Source organism: Ursus arctos, unplaced genomic scaffold (genome assembly GCF_023065955.2).
Source record: "Ursus arctos isolate Adak ecotype North America unplaced genomic scaffold, UrsArc2.0 scaffold_19, whole genome shotgun sequence".
NCBI classification, from domain to species: Eukaryota; Metazoa; Chordata; class Mammalia; order Carnivora; family Ursidae; genus Ursus; species Ursus arctos.
The window spans coordinates 32,973,049-32,992,749 of record NW_026622863.1 but is presented as its reverse complement, the minus strand read 5'-3'; the positions used below and the strand labels follow the sequence as shown (position 1 = coordinate 32,992,749).

At 45.6% G+C, this 19,701-nt stretch overlaps 1 protein-coding gene across 1 annotated transcript in view; it reads left to right on the top strand.

The window, feature by feature from the left end:
* CDYL2 (chromodomain Y like 2) overlaps positions 1–6,877 on the top strand; it is a 166,830-nt gene extending 159,953 nt beyond the window's left edge. The window contains exon 7 of the mRNA XM_048223626.2: positions 749–6,877. Coding sequence (XP_048079583.1) covers positions 749–907 — 159 coding nt within the window. The 3' untranslated portion in view covers positions 908–6,877. The remainder of the gene's footprint in view (positions 1–748) is intronic.
* Positions 6,878–19,701: the final 12,824 nt, after the last annotated feature.

The window sequence follows — 19,701 nt, the reverse complement described above, 5'->3', positions numbered from 1 at the left end:
TTTACTATTACTACCGTTATTACTACCATACTCCCAATATCGCTGCTATTGTCGCCGTGTTACTACCATGATACTATAGTATCATCACCGCCACTACCATCCTCACTATGACATTGCTAACATCCCCACTGTTACCGCTACTCTAATACTGTAGCATTATTACTATTGTCATCACTGTTGCTACACATCACTACAATTATTGCAATTATTACTACTCATTACTACAATGATTGCTAGTATTCTTGCTGCTGCTCTTACTCCTAAAGCTAAATAAGAGACGCTCCCGGGTGGGGTGAGTCCTCTGGATACTCTGACAGCCATCCATTCGTTATCCTCCTCTGTGATGCCAACCATCCTTAAATTAGGCATCATTGTCACCGTTGCACAGATAATCAGAGTGAAGCACTGGAGGTGAAAGTGGGTATTTCCCAAACTTTCTCATGACACCTATAGAAAATGATACTGAGCTTATGTCACCCTTGGGTCCAGGACAGAGCTCTTGCGGTCGGGGGTAACACAGGCCCCACTGCGCCATTCCAGGGACCGAGGGCTCATCGCCTTGGCACGCCTGGAGCCCATTCCTGGCATTGCTGGGGACATGGGCCTGGGAAGTTCTGGACGGCAGGCAGCAGGCAGTCTCCTCTGGCTTTGGACATCGGAAGGTTAACTGGTGCCTCCTAGGCTGAGTACGTTCTTCCGGAGCACAGTCCCTGGTGCCGGCTAACGAGGCTTATGCGTTTCCCTTCAGGTGTTGGAAGAGTCAAAATGCCTCGTGCGGAGCTTCCTGAAGTCTGTGCTTGAAGATGTGAACGAGAAAGAATGCCTCATGCTCAAGCAGCTCTGGAGCTCCTCCAAGGGCCTGGATTCCCTGTTCAGCTACCTGCAGGACAAAATTTATGAAGTCTGAAGAGCCCCAGCCCGCCTGCCCCAGCGCACGAGGGCACCTGACTTCCAGCTTTGCCCTGTGCTTCAGAAATCTGGGCACGGCGTGCGTCGGCTAAGGAGTTTGTCAGGGTGGCTCTCTTGTGTCCATTTCCTCCTGTCCTTTGGTTGATCTGCATTGGTTTGATTTTGTATAACAGATGGGAAACGCAGCATACTCGGCTTCCTCCATGCCCCCCCACCTCCCCCTCCCCCTCCCCGCCCCTCCACTGGCCAGAGAGCTATCGAGGGCTATATCTTCCCAGGCCTCTGCCAGATACTGTTGTCCTCTCCCCACTCGCTGAAATGCACCATCCTGGTCCAGGAAGGGGGAGACCAGTTTTCCCCATCCTTCTGACTCAGGCTGTGTCTACACAGTGCCTCTGCTTTGGAGACTTGGCTGTGGCTCTCTCTGGTTAAGTGCAGATCCGGTGACAGGGGACGATCAGTCTTAGGGAATTTCCAGACCGCTGAGCAAAACAGTTGTGTAGAGCCAGCCTCAGTCTTCTCTCTGATGCAAATCTGTGTGACTTTTAGGGCTTGGTCTTAAAACCCAATTGAGTGATTTGCAAACCCAGATATTGTATGTTTAGGAATGTTTTGTTAAATATATATTTTTAAAACAATGTAAGTGGAAATTCTGATAATTTATGTGTATTATATGTAAAGCTAGTTTTACAAAAACATGAACTACTAGGAAATTTTTTCTTTAATCAAACTTATTTAATTTATTTATTTTTGTTTATATATTATGGTATCTGTCGTTGACACAGATATTATTTTCATACTGCCCTGGACCAAATCCCATACAAGGTTCATGCCGTTCGGTGCATTCTAGCAATGAACCACGCAGAAATAAAATTCGGAGAGATGTAAATGGAAGGATCCCCGTGGATAAAAGGAATAGCTCTGCACCAGATCCTCTTTATGCAAAATGGTTTTCAGCTGTAATAATTGAATCTCTGTTCTTAGGAGAAATTATGGGAGAGTTTTCTCTTCACTCTGCTGCCTTGAAGGAGATAAAGGGGCCTCCAGCCTGAATGGTACTGAGGCATACCCAGCCCCTAATTCGTGACGTCAGGAAGAGCTAATGGGCCCTGCCTAGAGATTGCATATTATCTAGAGTGAGCCTTTTGTCTTTGGGGCAAACAACTGAACTTGGATTTCAGAGTCCACTTCTTCCGTGTGGACCGTGTTGTCTGGGTTTGGCCTTCCAGGGGAGGTGGGGGAAGAGCTCCCACTCTGTTGAGCCGTCAGTAGGTCTGAATCATTTCGTGTTTAGAAGCGCAGACGATCTTTTTTCTAGCTGTTTACTTACATCAGGGAGAAATAACCAGGGATGAAGTCTCCTGTCCCAGGGTCCCTGGGCTGCATGGGGACCCCAGCATCTGAATTTAGACCATCATCCCGAAGTCCATGGATCAGCTACAGAGAAGGGGTGGGAGTTGGTTTGGGTTTGGGTTGATGAAGAGAAAGGTAGGCCTCAGGTCTGGAGCAGAGAAAGACAGGCACGTGTTCTGCACAAGGCTTCACCCTTCTGTGGGCCAGTTAGGTTCTCAGAGTGGTGGGATTTGTCCTTGTCCGTCACAACCCCTGAGTATTCTCAGAGGCCTCCTTGCCTCCCTCATCTTCTCTTTCCCTCTGCGGTCACCAGGCTGTCCTGGCCCTTGTTGGAGGCAGTGAGTGGAGCAGGGAGCGCTCGCTGAGCGTGGTGTGGGGAGGGGAGCCCTGCTGAGAACATGGAGGCTGTTGCCTCAGGTTTCGGTCTGCCTTGTGTTTTAGAGCGGGATGAGTGTCCACACTAAGGCTAGAAACATGGTCCTGTAGACAGTGAGTGTGAAGTTCCTCTGGATGTGATCCCAAAGATGGCCTTGGTTCTCTCTATTGAAGGGCCCTCTCCTCAGGACCCTTCCCCACTGGAAGGACTTCTGACGATAGGGTAAGAATGTGAAACCGTTAGTAGGGTAGAACTCCTGCTGTGCATTTGTAGGTGCTGGGTATAACAGGAGGTGTTTTGAAAGATGGTCTGTGTCTTGGTTGTTTCTATACAGTTGATTCAAGGAGGGTGTTCCACAGATTGGGCAAAAGTAGGTGAGATGCGCTGGCTGCAGGGTGGCTTGCATTGCTGAATTCTCGACTTTATGGATGGTGGTTTTGATAATATGGAAATGAAATCCTGGTCACTTTTAGCAACCTGACGTGGGATGGAAAATGCCAGACCTGTGCATGTGTCCGGGTTTACCCTAAGAACTTTCTCTAGACAGGGGGCTCAGGCTTTCACTTTTTATCTTTGGTTACAGCACCTTCTCTCCCCCCATAGGATCCCTTCTCCCCTCTCTTTACCCTGCTTTGCCTCCACCCCCACCCTATGTCTGTCCCTTCCCAGAGCCCGGGCATGTCTGTGAGGAGCTGCCTGGTCTTGGCTTGGGGTTGGGAGAACCGCTGTGGGTGGCAAGTGAGGGTACTTCTTCAGTCGAGGAGCCTTGTAGGGAACCCACCCTTTGCATCCTGCGGGCCACGCAGTAGACTTCCCCTCCCCTCTCTGCTCCAGCCCCGCGTGATTAGTACCCAGCCTCCTGTGATGGGGCCACTGCAGTTAGCAGTCCCGTTCCAAGAGGACTCTGCAAACGTTGCCAACGTGGAAACCGCACATGGATGCCGATGTACCCACGTGTCCCTTCCTGCTTTTAAATAATGTCTGTGGGCAAAAACCATCACGAATTACCCTCTAAGAACAGAATCGGATAGCTCTGAGAAGGTAGTAGAGAATTGGTTTAAAATGTTATACTTGTTCGGTATAGATTAAACTAGGAAATGTTCTCTCTAAAGCATGATAATATGTTTCTTCCATATGAAGTTTAGTATAAGGATGGAAAAATAATGATCAAAATGGACTCTGATCAATGCAACTGAAGCTCCAAATATCCACATTTAAAAAAAGCCTCGACTGAATGCTGAATTGCATTTCCCATTAATTGTTGGTTTAAAAGATTTTGTAAACTTTTTTTAATTTGAAATTGAGTCACATTCATGCAATTTTCCGATCTAGTTTCTGTGGAAATTTTTTTAAGAGAAACAAACAGAAACATCTTCAAATCTTCCTAAGTGAATATTTAAAATGCAGAATTGCTTCTCTTCTGTGTTTCTGTATTCAGACACTCAGATCTGTTGTACATATTAGTTTAGACACTCTCACTAATATACACAGTATTTAAGACTCTAAATGAGATTTCTTAAGTATTTTATTTTATTCTCTGTAAATGGTTTTGTATAATCTTTAAAAATCTACACTTTGCCTTTGTAGATATTTAAGGGAAACCATTTGGGGGTTGTCTTGCATGTATATTTTTGTTGTAGATAAGTGTTGCTCAGTTATTTCTGCAAATTTTGGTTGAAATGCTTACAGACTTTAATACAGTATATATTTTCAGAATATAAACTTTTATATTTCTGTGATAAGTTAGGATATGCGTTTTAGGCAATCTTTTCCATTAATATCACTTGTTCTTTCAAAAAATAGCATACTGGTTTGGTGCCAATGGTTTTCTTTTATTTTTTTTTTTCATTAGAATCTACTGCTCTTATATTGTTGGGGAGCAGGTTAGTTTTCTTTTTCTCAGAGTAATTGAGTTTGAAGTATAATTTGAAAACGTATTGAATTTGTGGATAAGCCTTACCATTAGGATCAGTCAATTTTCCAACCTTTGCAACATATGTAGTTTAGGACCTCCCCATAAAGTCTCACTGTGTGGCAGTTGATGGAGTCTGTGAACAGAGCCTTAAGCTTGTTGCAAAAAAAAAAAAAAAAAAAAAAAAAGAAAGAAAAGAAAAAAGAAAAAAAAAAGAAAAAAGAAAAAAAAGGGTAATACGGGTTGTTGTTTCTTCCAAGCAACGTAAGCCATGTTGACGGACTCAACGTAGTCTGTAAGTCATGGCTAACGTGAAGAGTTTGGTTGAGCTGATGGCGGCAGGAACCAGATAGGCAGCTTGGTGATTGTCCTCGGCCATATGAATGGACCAAGGACAGGTTTTCCGGAGCACCCTTCGTACTATTCACATGGTTTAGACATGGTCACAGGGAGGGCTGCTGGTTCATCATTTGTTCTGAACAAACGGCATTTCCTGCTCCTGACCTTGGCGGTTGACCCCAGATCCCTCGTGGGTGACCTGGAACCGTCCAGCCTGGCTGAGGTCAGCACTCCTTGAGAGATGTTAACAAAGTTTACATGTGAGTCTTACTGTGTAGACAATCTGAAGTCGATTTCAGTTACGTATTCAGCATTCCCACGTGTCCTGAGTGTCTTTTCCATGAACTATGTGTGTGAAGCCATACTCAGACCTGAGTTAAGCAGGGCAAAGGCAAACTAGATGAAGAACCTCACGTCAGCTGAGTCCGTCCACCCGGGGCTGTGTTAGTGGAGTCTAAGTCATAGAGCTCATTGGTGGTCCATCCACTGTGTCTGGGATCTAATAAAACCATCTAGAGTTTGGACTTAAATTTTTTTTTTTAATTATGATTCCTTTCGGTTGGCCACGCTTCCCTAGCTACCAACTGATTCTCCTTACTAAGGCTTTAAAGATGACTGGAGACCAGGGCTCTCGTATGGCTAAACGTCAAGTTATTGAGTGCATCTCTCGTAAGCGTTCATAAAGTCTGTCATCAGGGTGGAGATTTCCTTCCCGTGTTTGCAGTGTGTGCGGCAGTCCGAAGAAGGGATGTCAGATCTGAAGCCTCAGCTAGTGTCTCTCCTGGTTGACCATGCCTCATTGGCCCAGCACCTGACCTGATGCTGGAGCTCGCGCATTCAGGGGACTCCGGGAAGTTTGGAGGGTGTAGAGTGTTCCATCTGGTATTAAGTTTGTCCCTGTGCCATTAGTCCCAGCTGGAAGTCATTTGCTGATGTCCACGTTGACAGGATTGTGAAAATATTGCCTTTCATAAAACCAAGGACCAAAGAATTCCATTAATCCAACAAAGCACGTGTTTCATAGACTGTAGGCACATCCAGACAGAGGTGTGCGTGCTTTCTGGCACAGAGAAGCAGCTCACTTCCACCAACCTGGCTGGCTACGCAGAGGGATTTATTATCACCTTGAGAAGGCTCTGAAAGAGGAGTTTCTCAGATTGAAACTCACCGTCTCAGGTGGGTGTTTCTGCTGTGCAGTCCCAGCCTTTATCCATATCATAAAAGGTGGAGGCCTGGCATTCTTCCAGCTGATCTGACCAGTGTAGACTGCTCCATCTGAGTAGGAACCTCCAGTGTGAGTTTTTAAAAATGCGTCTACACTGAGCAGCATCCTGCCATTGCTAAATTTCCACCTCCTTTTGTTCTTCATTGACCCATTCCAATTCCTGTTTGGCATGAGAAGGATTTCCCTCCGTTCTCACACCAAGGGATGCTCCATTTTTTCATTCATGATAAAGTCACCAGTCCATTAACTGGTTGAGAAATGATGGATGCTGAAGAAGTGGTATTCTAGTGGTAAGGCTTATTACCAAACTTCTGATAATGAAGCAGGCTACCAAAAACTTACCCAGCCCACCCTAGGAGTGTGTGATTTGATCGTGGGTGTCGCACACACACCAAAATCCAAGGAGACCTTTGAAAATTAGGCTACTTGTTTTATTTTGCCAGGTTATCATGGGAGAGTCTTTAACTAGTTCTGAATATTTGTAAGTATGAGTACTTCATAGAATCATAAAAGCAGGTACAACTGACCCTTTCTCACTGCGTTGTAAATATTTCCCGAGACTGGGTGCAGTCCTGAGGGATAATAATCTTCTGACTTATCAAATGCTGACTGTCTAGAGCAAATTGTACACTCTCTTTGTGAATGGTCCTGTAACGTGTATGAACACATTTCTGGGTGCCTTAGAAGTTGTATTTTTCATGTGTGCTAATATGCAGTATTTATACATTGTGAGAAGCTGCTTTGAATAAAAAGGTTGAAACTTCGTCTGTGTTTGCTTGTGTGCGTGAAACTCACAAACCTGTGGTTTCTGAACAGAGACGCTTCTGGGCCCCCAGAGGGTTTGAAACACCTGATGCATCTAGGTGGTGTCTGGGTTCCTGACTTGAGGCTTCAGTGATTCAGGCTGGTAGCCCCTGGGCAGCAACAGCATGACCCCAGAGGACCATAGATTTGGGAGGGCCCAGGGATTATTTTTCAGAGGGGTTGATATGAGCCTTCATTCCTTCCCTGGTACAGGTGGAAGGTTACTTGCACAGGGCTGCTTCCTCACCAAAGATAAACCTCCACGGAGCTTGACCCTGTACGACCCCAGCTGCCGTGCACAGTAACACAATATTTGTCACTGTGGAATTGTGTAAAATCCTTTCACACACAAGATCTTGTTGCTTCGATCATCACAACATGGCTCTTAAGAGAGGCTGGCTGTGGGGGGCACCTAGCCTCCGAGGCCCGGCTCCGGCGATGTCGCAGGGAGGGAGTTTTTCTGAGGTTCACGGCAACAGAGAATCTGGGAAAGGGACTTGCACAAGGTCAGTGTCTTAACTGTCCGTCCATCCAGCAGCAGCGTTGAGCCACCTGTTCTGTCTCAGGGCCTGCACAGGTGCTCAAAGGCAGAGATTACTCAGACAGTCCCTGTTGCATAGGGGCTCGGGGTTTAGGAATGTGGGAAAGTTGGGTAATCCTGCCACGATTCTCGAACTGTCCACAATGTGGTACCGGAGAGAACACCTTCCTGCCTGATTGTAGACACCCTCAGAGTGGGGAAGGGGGTGCACTAGTGGTTGCTCATTTTCTTGGGTCACCGTGCAGTCCACGTGGGCCAGCCAGCTTCGGCTGGAGCCCAGGATCTCCCCTCTGCTGGCCTTCCCGCCCTATTTCTTTCTGTGGTTTCTGGTGTCATCATCGTCCCCATTGTTGCTTTGTGGGCCTCTTTGCCCTTTCTGCAAGATCCTGACTCCATCCTAAGTGGTCAAGGTCATACCTGAAAAGTCCTTTACATCTAAATGCCTCTGGTCCTTCCAGTAGCCTGGACGAGGCCTTTCGGATGTTCCAAGCGTGACATCTATAAGACAAACCTTGTTCCTTTGACTGCCTCTCACAGGCTAACTTTGATGGGACATTCCGCTCCAGAGCCCCTTCACCAGCAGTGACAGGAAATAAAGAACAGAGATGGGCCTGGGACTCGCATCTGGTCCGACATCGACAGCAACAATTAAACGATTCACCAGTGTAGTGAATAAGCAGGAACAGAGCGTAATCCCAAAAGGTACTTAATTTTTTTTCCTCACTGTCCCTTTAAGTCTGGTTAACGGGATAGTCCTAATCCTAGATGAAAACACAAGTAGGCTGCAGGAACTTTCTGGTAAATAATTGTTCCTTAAAGTCACACACACAGTTTCAACTCAGTAATTATGAGGGTGGGGGGATGGGCAAAATAGGGGAAGGAGAATAAGAGGTAAAAACTTAACAATTATAAAATAAAGTGGGGCACCTGGGTGGCTCTGTTGGTTAAATGTACAACTCTTGATTTTGGCTCAGGTCACGATCCTGGGGTCATGAGTTCAAGCTCCACGTCGGGCTCCCTGCCGGGTGCAGAGCCTACTTGGGATTCTCTGTCTGCCTCTCCCTCTGCCCCCTCCCCCCATGCTCATGCGTGTTGTCTGGCTAAAAAAAATTAAAAAAATAAATCACGGGGATGAAAAGTACAGCACAGGGCATGTAGTCAATGGTATTATCATAACTGCAGTGGCAGATGATAACTGGACTTGTGGTGAACATTGTGTAAAGTACATAACTGTGGAATCGCTATGTTATACACCTGAAACTAGTACAATATTGTATGTCAACTATACTTGAATTTAAAGATAATTTTAAAAATGGCCATGTCCCAGTTAAGAGTCAATGTTTTGACTTCATTCCAGGTTAAGGTTCCATTTACTCTTGCCGGGCCTCGCTAGTCTTTTCTGGTTGTATTGGTGGGGAGCAGGAAAAGTTGTACAAGGACCAAATGGTGCTGTTGCCTGATGGGGGTTTTCCTTCTCTGGGCCTCACAGATACTTACAGCTGACTGTCTCCCACGGGGGACTCGTATGGGTTTCTTGACACCCTCCGTCAGTTGGTGGTGGCCTGTCTCTTATAATCTAAATGAACCCTATATAATCAGCCCGTTGGCCCCTCTTCAGCCCCTAGGAGTCTGGTTCCACTGCCAATTCCTCCAGATGAAGTCTGTTGGCCCTTTTAGGTCAAGAGAGTCCCCAAGCTAGCTCTCTGCCATGCCTGGAACACATGTGGCTCGTGGGGGCACCTGCTACCCAAGCAGATACAAGGACGCACACTAATTCCTGAACATCGGCAGCTGCCTCACTGGTGGAGTAGCTGGTCAGCCTAGGTCTCTTGTCCACAGAATTTCTCAGGCATGAGTCAGATGCCAGTCCACTGTGTCCCCTAAGTTTTAGGGGGTGCATACACATCTCCCACTGAAGCCCCATTTGATTTCAGATGAAAGGGAAGGCCTCATTTACTTGCCCAGTGTGTATGTGTCATGGTGAGTAGAATTCCAAAGAAACTCTTACAAACCCTGCTTAATAAATGTTAGATGCATTATACCTAGAAACTCTTCAGGCTCTTGTAAGTGGTGATTTCAACATGTTGGGAAGTCTTTGTATGGGAGGCATATGCTGGAGGGCCTTAGGAGTTGTGATGGGGACTCAAACTTTTCCTGTAAGTGAGATGGGAGCCCCTGGAGGGTCTGCAAAGGAGTGACCTGAACTGACTTGCGTGTTAATGGATTTGCTGTATGACAATAGGCAAAAATGGGGTGAGGGCAAGGAGGCCAGTAGGAAATTTGCAATTGTCCATCTTCCCCCAGTGAAGGCTTGAACCAGAGGTGGGACGGTTGAGTGGTGAAGGAGTGAAGGAGTGATGTCCTGAGTTGCATTTGAAGGCAGACCAAGATTTGCTGGTGGTCGATTATGGAGTCAGAGAGCAGGGTCAAGGGCATGCCTGGGACTGTGGGTATGAACGGCTGAAAGCTGGAGTTGCCCCTGACTGAGGCACGTAGAGCTCTGGGCTTCAGGAGAGCAGGTCTGAGTGGGGGTCCCAGGAGCTCTGCTGAGACCTGGTATCATATGCATAGGTGTTTGCCCTTCTCAGTCCTTAAGGATTACAGTTGTGCCTGTCTCGTAGGGATTTTTAAAAAATGATTAAATGACATTTACACACACACACACGTATATATTTGACTGTATTATATATGAGATTTTATATCTATGGGATTTATTTAAATATATAAATGACATTAATATATAAAATTAGATTGTATATATAATATTTAAAACAGTTGTTGGCATATATCCTTTTTAATGATTATATGAGATTTGCATAATGAGATTTATATATAAATGAAATTATATATATGTATTTAAAACACTTGCTAACATATAGTCACTAATGAGTAAATGAGATTCTTATATATAGGCAAGGTTTTATATACATAAGATTTATATAAATGAAATACCATTATGTATAATTTTTAGGACATTTGTTGGCAGATAGACACAAATGATTTAATGTGATCTACATATATGTGTGATGTTTTATATATATAAAAGATTTATACAAATACATGAAAAATATAAATGAGATTACATACATACATAAATGAGATTTTATCTAAATATAAAATGTTCTGAAAAGTCGTTGGTACATACTCACTCTGTAGTGAGGAAAGGAGCTTTACATATATGTGTGAGATTATATTTGTGTTAGATTTATTTAAAATATGAGATTAGATGAGTAGACACCTACATACATACAGTGCCCCTCCCCCCGCCCCCGCCATACACACATATCTTTAGGACCACTGTTGGCACAGCATCGCTGCTGAATCCGTAGTAGCCATATTCGTACTTATTTTGTCAACTGCCATGCCAAGAGCCTGGGGACACCAGTCAGGGAACTCAGTGCAGGTGTGTTGTGGTGTGAGCATCTGCAGGCCCAGGGCCCAGGAGAAGGTTGGGCAGGATGGGTCAAGTCCCTCTGGTCTCTCGGATGAGAACTTGTCTCTGCTGATAGCCAAATGGAGTGCTGTCCCCAGAGAAACTCCCTGGCGGCGACACCTGGCACGTCCTCATCCTTGCTGGCCTCCATATCCTCGTCTCCATGTGGGGCTCACACTGCCTTTCAGGGTCGTGAGAATGAAATGTGAGCCTGTGTGAGACCTGGTGCACCTTCCCTCCGGGATTCCATAGAGCAACCCCGTCAGAGGCTCTTGGATTCTGAGGATTCCAGGGAGGTCGGTACTTCTCCATCCTGCAGACTCCTTCCTGGAAATGCAGACGTGGTGGCATTGGACCAGACATGGACTGGGAGCCTTCCTTAGCTGGGCTGAGAATGAGAGCCCTTCAGGCACAGAGCCAAGTGAAGATGTCAGCATCCACAGGGGGACAAGCCTGATCAGGGCACCAAGCTGGAGTGACTGGCCTAGAGCCGGCACCCTGGGACAGAATGGGCAACAGGGACAAGAGCCACCATGGGAGATCCAGGAGGAAGGGAAGGTGGAGGACTCCGTGCACTTTCATAGGACAGCAGCCATCTTGCCCAAGGATGGGGAGGGGGCCGTCCAGGGCACCAGGTGGGTGGGAAGAGCCAGTGTGTGCATGAATCAACGATTCCTCCTTTAGGACTGTCCATTTGTAAGAAATGGGAGATTTTGCTGAGAAGCAACTGCAGAGATCAAAGGCAAGAATGGCGGAGACTCTCAGGCCTTGGCGGAAAGCATGATTTGAGGTCAGACAACCTTGAGATTGAAATGTCTCATGTGGTTTCAATGAATGACAGGTCTTGATTTCCTAATCTGTACAGTGGACACAATAACTCCTACCACAGGTTATCCTGAGGCCTATGTGAGCTAAAGGCAGAAAGTGCCTGGAAGAGAGGAACAGGTGTGTCCCCTAAATGTTGATTCCCTGACATCCACCTTCTCCCCTTTCCCATAAAAGCAATGGAAACCTGGTTAAGAATGGGGGAGGGACAAGGGGCCAACTGGGAGGCAGAGATGGTCCCTACTCATCAGAGACTTGACATCCAAGCTGTGTCATTTGAGAAGTGCCAGGAGACCCCACCCACATGGGAAATCCCCCAGCCAGATGGTGACTTGGGGACTGTAACTTAATCACCTCCCGGATGAAGGGCCTTAGAAATGATCTGCAGCTGTAGGATGGTCGGGGTCCGCAGGCTGGCCCTGTGTGCCGAGGAAACACACACACAGTGCTACTCCAGCGCTTGTGGCCATGCCTGTGGGGTGAGGGTGGGGAAGCCTCGTCCTTGAGTTTTCCACCTGTTGTCGAACACAGAGCCCTAGGCTTTGCCGGGACAGATGGCAAATGAGCTGTCTCCAGGTGACACAGGACCTGGTGGGTGCTAGCCTTGTGGCACACTCGGTGTCCCAGGGTGCCACCTGTTCACGCACACTTCCAAAGAGAGGCATAGTAGCGGCTCTCCTAGCCCCTGGGATAGGACAAGCAGTGACTGAGAAAGAGGAGAAAATTCAGGCATTTTGGGCCAGTTCCTGAGGAATAGATCTGTGCTTGATGATTTTTTTTTCCGAAGTCCTGCAGTTGTGTCTTTAAGATGGTGTCCACCCTTGGCCACATTTCCTGTTCGACGTCGGAGTCTCTCTCCCCCTTCTCCTCCTCCTAGGGCCGTAAATTGTGCATTGTTAATCATAGCAACAGCCCCCGGGGTAGCAGGAAGAGCAAACCATTTGGAATCACATAGAACCAAGTTCAAATTTTCCTTCTGTCACCAGGTGACATCGGGTGATGACCCAGCTCCTCTTGGCTTCAAGGTACTTCTAGATTTTGTTTTGTTTGTTAAGGATTCAGAAATAGCATCCTGACCTGCTGTTGAATAATGTGCACTTAGGTTAGGTTAGTTCCTTATTTATAAGGTATTTTGATGTCCAATCTCTTTTAATGCCTCCATGTAATAAAAAAGAAAACTGGGGCTCAGAGAGACAAAGTAACTTGCCCAGGGATGCACAGTGGTAAGCAGTGAGCAGGAATTCCCACTTACTTGTTTGTCTGCTTTTTCATTCTGAAGTAATTCCAGACTACTAAAAGGTTGCAAAAATTATACCCTCCAATATCTCACCCACCCTTCACCTAGATCTCCCAAAGGATAACATCTTATATAAGTATGGCACAATGATAAAAATCAGGATACTAACGTTAATACCAATATTATGATCCAATAATTTAGAATTTACCTGTTGTCCCATGAATGTCCTTTTTCGGGTCCAGAATCCAGTCCAGGATCACACATGGTATTTACTTTGCCTTTGTCTCCTTTTAATTTGGAGCCATTCCTTCTCTTTCTGAGATTTTCTTGACCTTGACAATTTGAAGAGAGTATACCAGGCTTGTTATATTTTGTAGAATGCCCCTAGATTTAGGTTTGTCTCATCTTTCCCCATTATTAAATTCAAGCTATGCATTTTCGGCAAGAACAATCAGAGAAGCGATGTTCTCTTTCCCAGTGCATCATATCCAGGTCCACATCTCGTCCACCTGTTCCCTCACTGGTGACGTTAACACGATCCGTTTGGGTTTAGATTTCAAGGCTTCTGTTCTTTCTGTTGTACCATGCTACCCACGTTCTGATGTCTGTGTACTGTACTCAAACTGTCAGAATCGATACTGCTGTTAAAGCATTGGAAAATAATATTAAATGATATTGCAACTCAAAGTGTTGCATTTACGCTGGGAGTTTACTTAAGGGCAAATACCAATTTTGAATTACTGGTGCTTTTGTGCCTCACACAGAGAAAAAGCCAAGATGATGTTCATTGAATGAATAAATGAATAAAATAACGGACACATGAATGAATGAGATTCCCCGTTCGCTTTCCTCTTTGAGGGCAGGAAAATATGCCTTATTGATCCCTTTATTTTCTGCAAACAGTAGGTACTCAATTAAATTTGAGTAAATAAAACTAAATCCTCCTGGTGGATATTTCCTTACTTACAGGAGGAAGAAAAAAAAACAGCTGTTTTATTAAAAAAATTTTTTTATAGCTCTTTCTTTTCTAAATGAAGGCATTTCTGCTTTGATTCTGGGTATGTAAAAATGAATTATTTTCTCATTTTTGATTGTTCTTGGTGTTCTGGGCAGATGAAGACCAAGGCTGTTTGGTTTAAGAAGGCTGCTTAATGATTTGGGGCTGTGGTTGCTGAGATGGCCTCAAAGTTCCCACCCCCTGATGCTCATGCCCTGCCCTTCAGTGCGAGTAGGCCTGCCCCAATCAGGTAAACTTTTATGGGACCAGAGGTCAGAGATGGAAAAAGTGAGAGATACAGATTGAGAGATTTAGAGTGAGAGATTCAGACCTTCTCCCTTTGGCCTAGAGGGACCTGATGGAGAGAGTCCTGGGTCAGGAAGTGGCAGAAGGTCTCTAGGAGATGATACGAGCCGCCAGTCAATGGCTCTCAGCAGGAAAATAGGAACCTTGGTCTTACCAGCACAAGGTACTGAGTTCTGCCAACACCCTGAGTGGGAATGGAAGAGGACTCAAGCCTCAGATGAGACCTGAGCCCCAATGGACACCTTGATTTCAGCCTTGTGAGACCTTGAGCCAAGAGCACAGCTATGCTGGGCCCAAACTCTTGACCCATGGAAACAGTAACATGATAAATTTGTGTCACTGAGTTTGTGGTAATTTGTTACATAGCAATAGCTGTGGCTTTTCCAGAGTATCATGGAGTTGGAATCCTACAGTCTGTAGCCTTTTCACATGGCCTTGTTTCACTGAGCAACATACATTCCTTTGTGACTTGGTAGCTAATTTCTTTTTATTGCTGAATAATAGTCCCTTGTCTGGATGTACCACAGTTTATCCATTCACCTACTGAACGACATCTAGGTTGCCTCCAAGTCTTGGCAATTACGAATAAAGCTGCTATAAACATTCATGCACAGGCTTTTGTGTAGCTACAAGTTTTCAACTCACTTGAGTAAAGGTAGGAGTGCAGTTGCTGAATGGTAGAGTAGGACTATGTTTGGTTTCATAAGAAACTGCCAGCAGTGTTCCAAAGCAGCGGTATCATTTTGCATTCCCGCAGCTATGAACAAGAGTTCCTGTTGCTCCACATGCTTTGCCAGCATTTGATGTTGTCATTTGGTGGGATTTTAGCCACAGGCGGCACTTTTAGATCTTTATTACTACAGGGGAAGCCCTCTGTCCTCCTTCCCATATTCCTACTTCTGCCTCTAACATAGGAAATCCCACCAGTGGCTCCAAGGTGCTGTGGAAACAGCACCCCCTGCTTTCTACTTCTTGTTCAAATGTCTCCATGGGTGAGGAAGGTACACTCCTGATCGGTGAGAGCCCAACATCTACTGGGCCTTGTTTTCCAAGGAGAGACTGGATTCCAGATGCAAAATATGCATCTCTCCCCCAGGATTGGATATTCCTTCTTGGGCAGAGAGCTGTTATTCTTTGCAGGGAAAAGGAGTAGGTTTCCTTGGGGTGGCAGGTAGGTAGGTGGTCCCATGGCAGCTTCTAGTCATGTTTTATCAGGGAGTTCAACTTGGAGAGTCATATACCATTAATCAATCCTGACATGCCTTTTTTTTTTTTTTACCCTTTGTGTTTCTCAGTTAAGAAACTGAGAGATGTTAGGCTTCCCCAAATCCTCAGTAATATCCACACCACCAACAGCAACAATAATTATTCCTTATGCAGTTATTGTTCACAGTATGTAACCAACCACTACCATTGCTGATGGTCTGTAGTATGTCAGGCCCCATAGTCAGTGTACTGTCTATGCTATATCGTTAATCCTCACAACGAACCGAAGAGTTGTGTATTATTACCCCCAAGCAACTTGAGGGTCTCAGAGGTCACACATCCGGGAAATGGTGGAACCATGTTTTGAACCTTGCTCTAGTTGTCAAAGCCCACACTAGTTCTGGAGATCACAGCATGGTGGGGGATGGGGAAAGGAGGTGAGGGAGGCCCGTTCTTTCTCTCTCTCCTATCTACCATACATCCTTTTCCTTAGGCCTCACTCAGAATGGTTTTCCCGATCAGCTTCTGGATTAGATTGTTATCAAGGGAAGGAGAACATGTTTACCTTCCATGGACTGGATGCCATACACTGTTTTTATTTTTTTTTTTTTAATCACCCAACGCAATTGATTGGTTAATACTATGCTCTTCTTTATACAGACAAGAAAATTGAGGCTCAAAGAGTTTAAGTAACTTTTCTAAGCCCACAACTAAGCACAGCTAGTAAATAGCGTGCTGAGTTTGGAGCATGGGGTGGTCTCATTTTAAACCCTGTGGACCTTTACTGCGTAGTGGTGGTCCTCATACTTTGTTGGTCTCAGGCCCCTTTTATGCTCTTAATAGGGATTGAGCTGCAACCCTTAATGAGTTGTTAGATTTAGATAATGATCACCATTCCTGGTAACATCACCATAAGGGAGACAACTAGATGTTATTTCCCTCCTCATGGCAGAATACAATGCCACCTGCCTCTAAATTGAACTTCCAATGTCCAAGAAATACAGGGGAAAGAAGTATGGTAAACAAAACTCCATCAGTGTAATTAAACCTAGAATGTAGAAAACCACACAACAAAGTATTGCAGCATTTGGTTCCTTTACCAAATGAATTTCAAAGAAAAATGTATCAATGAAAGGAGGAAACTATGGAGACATTATCTACCAATCACCATGTACAGACTACTTCAGATCCTGATTTGAACAAAAAGCAGTGTGTGTGTGTGTGTGTGTGTGTGATTATGAATATTATGAAATTATTGGTAATTTTTTGATGGGATAATGATACCATGGTTATGCTTTTTTTAAATGTCCTTATATTTTGGAAATATGTAATTAAGCATTTAATTAAATTTCTATGTGCTTTACTTCTCATACCACTTTCCCCATTTTATTAGATACAATGAGAAAAACCCAGAGAAGTGATTTGCCAGGTTCACACCTGGTATACATGGCAGAGTTGGGTCTGAAGGCAGGGGGATGGAAGGAAATTGCTCTGCCTAGTTATAGCTTGGCACCATACCTTTACAGTCTCTGGTCAGTCTTTGGCATCTGCAACAAAACCTGAGCATCGAACCATGAGACAAATGCGAAAGTCATGGAATTTTAAGCTGTGGCTTTAGCAGGACTCAGTTTAGGGGCTTTACTATGGAATTCCCTATGTACAAGTTTGAAAAGTACCCAGAAACAGCTCGATGCCAGGAAAGGAAATGCCAAAAGCAGCCTGATTAAGACTGAAACTCCAGATGTCGCCAAATTTCAAGACACGTGCGATTTCGTGGTGAGTAACAAGCAGTAGCAGGGCTGCTGACTCACAGGCTGGGAGCCAAGTGGCTTGGGTTGTTTTCTGCAAGAACATTTCATCAGCCAGTTGCCATCTTGGTACGGCCATGTTGACTGGTCTCAGAGGTCGGGCTGTTTTGACAGGTTTTGATGACCGGTCCACACCAAGGGACATTTCTTCAGTCCACACCTGTGCAGAACTCTAGCCCATCTTGCTTTGGAGTTCCTGGTTGATATTTGAGGACCTTCCCTTCCTTCCAGTTAGCCTGTGGGGTTGGGACGTGGAACCGAAGAGGTGAAGGCTTGAGTCTGACCTCACATGAACCCTTTATCTTCCTGATGGATGCATGAGTGCATGAAGGAAATGCCATTCAATCATCGAGCCCTTATCAAACAATCATCATGAGCACAGAAGCATTCCTAATGCTAACCGGTTGCCTCAACAATGCACAGTTTCTGACAATAGCAGAGAGAAGCTGTGGATGAGTCATTGTGAAACCAACCAGGTACTAAGAAGATAACCGAAAGATCTGAGCTGCTGTGTGGTCTGTCGGTGGCTCCATCTTCTGAGTGGAGGTCGCAGCCGGGAGGGACAAACTGTTGTCGGGAGTCAAATGTCTGGGCAAGTCAAGAGGATGAAGGGGTGGCCTCATGGGGTTATTTACTTGAAGCCTCTGAGAAAGAGCCATTCTGAGGGAAGACTGAATCGAGACCAAGGAACTTGGTCTGAGAACAGAGGTCAGTGTGTAAGGAACGCACTTTCCTGCTCAGCTCCCAAGCACAAGGCAGCTACAATAAAACCTGAGCAAAAAATTAGAGAGTTGCTACACATAAAACCTTGGTGAGGCACTGAGAGCCCACGACTGCAGTATTTTGTAACCAAGGAAACAGGATGTAGACAAATGGGGACAGGTACTTTCCCAGCCGGGGTGGCTGTTGAAGCAGAGAATGACGTCACGCTGGAGGGCACGCTGCAGGGCAGTGGGATATGGGGCACAACAGTGACCCTCCCATAGTGAGATGAAGCTAGAGCTGGCCAGAAACGATATATGGCGGACTCCATGGAGTATCCAGGAGGAACATATTCTTGAGTTCATGCACAAAGCCCCCTGTGGGCCCAGCTAGGGTGTTGAATAGCATATCAGAGGTCTGATGTGAGGATTAAATGAGAGAATAAGAGCTCTGGTACCATATTGCTGTTTTATATTTTTTATTGTTGTGTCAAATGAATCTTGGTTCTGAGATTCACACACACACGTCTATATATATGAGCTGTTAATAATTGAATTAATATATAATTATGTAAAGCCTTCAATCCAATGTCTATACATACTAAGTGCTCAATAGCTGTTATTATTATTATGAATTATTATTATTACAATTATTAATGGAGACAGTGGTACTAGAATAGCAGGAGGCATTTAAAAATAGACCAGATACTACTCAGTTGTAGATGGGATCCAGGATAGGGAAATCCCTTTTGGTTATAATTACCACTACCCCTGTTTTTATCCCGACTAAAAATAGAGCCTGGAACACACAGGTCATATTTGAATAAATGTGTTGGTGAATTCAGTAAAAGGGACTTTCAGGTTCCACTTTCCCATCTTGGTTCAGCTGCATGGATTGAGTGCACCCCGTGTTAAGTACTCTTTCCTTCCCATCGACTTAATCCTTACAGGATTCTTCTGGGGGGTGGTTTCCCCCTGTGAAAGGTAGAGAATCTGAAGCTCAGGGACTGGGAGATCCCCAGGGAGTCCCACTGTGCCCTCGGAAGAGATGGAGACCCGAAGGCTGGGGCAGGCAAACTCGCTTGCCCGAGGGTCTGCTCACACAGGAGATGCAGTGATGGAGACAGAGGAAGCCCAGAGGCTTGCTGAAGATCGTAGGCTGCTTAGAGTCAGCAATGAGTGCCAACATCTGAACTCTGGCCTCTGCCTTCAAATCCCTTCCTGCCGCACGGTGCTGTCTCAGGTGTGAGAAAGCCCCACAGGTCCCGGCGCTCAGCGTGATGGGAACTAACATGGAGACAGAGTGGGTTGGGATCTGGGCTCCCATCTGTGTCCCTGGCTCTCAGAAGGAAGTCCTGGTCCAGCCAAAGGGAGAGATGCTGTATAAGCCGGAGAACTGGTTTGGCTGAATGTTCTAAATTTAGAAGGGGACTTGGATGTGCCCTCTGCGGCTTTTGACTGGAGCCCAAGCTCAGAGCGTGTTGGTGTTTTTCCTCTTTGGTTTCCCTGTGGGGTGGGGAAGCTGCTCCCCTCTCAGGTTCCCGAGGGCTCAGACAGCGCTAGGTTTATAAATATCCTCTCCGTTCCCTGGCAGTTCTGACCCCAGCTGATTGTCAGTAATTTCAGGGTTTCTCATGGAGCCTCTGCACTCCGGCTGCCCGGGGTGATCATCGAGGGTGGTGGGTCACCCCCAACCTCAGGGAGGCCCTGCGGCAGAGGCACGGCTTGA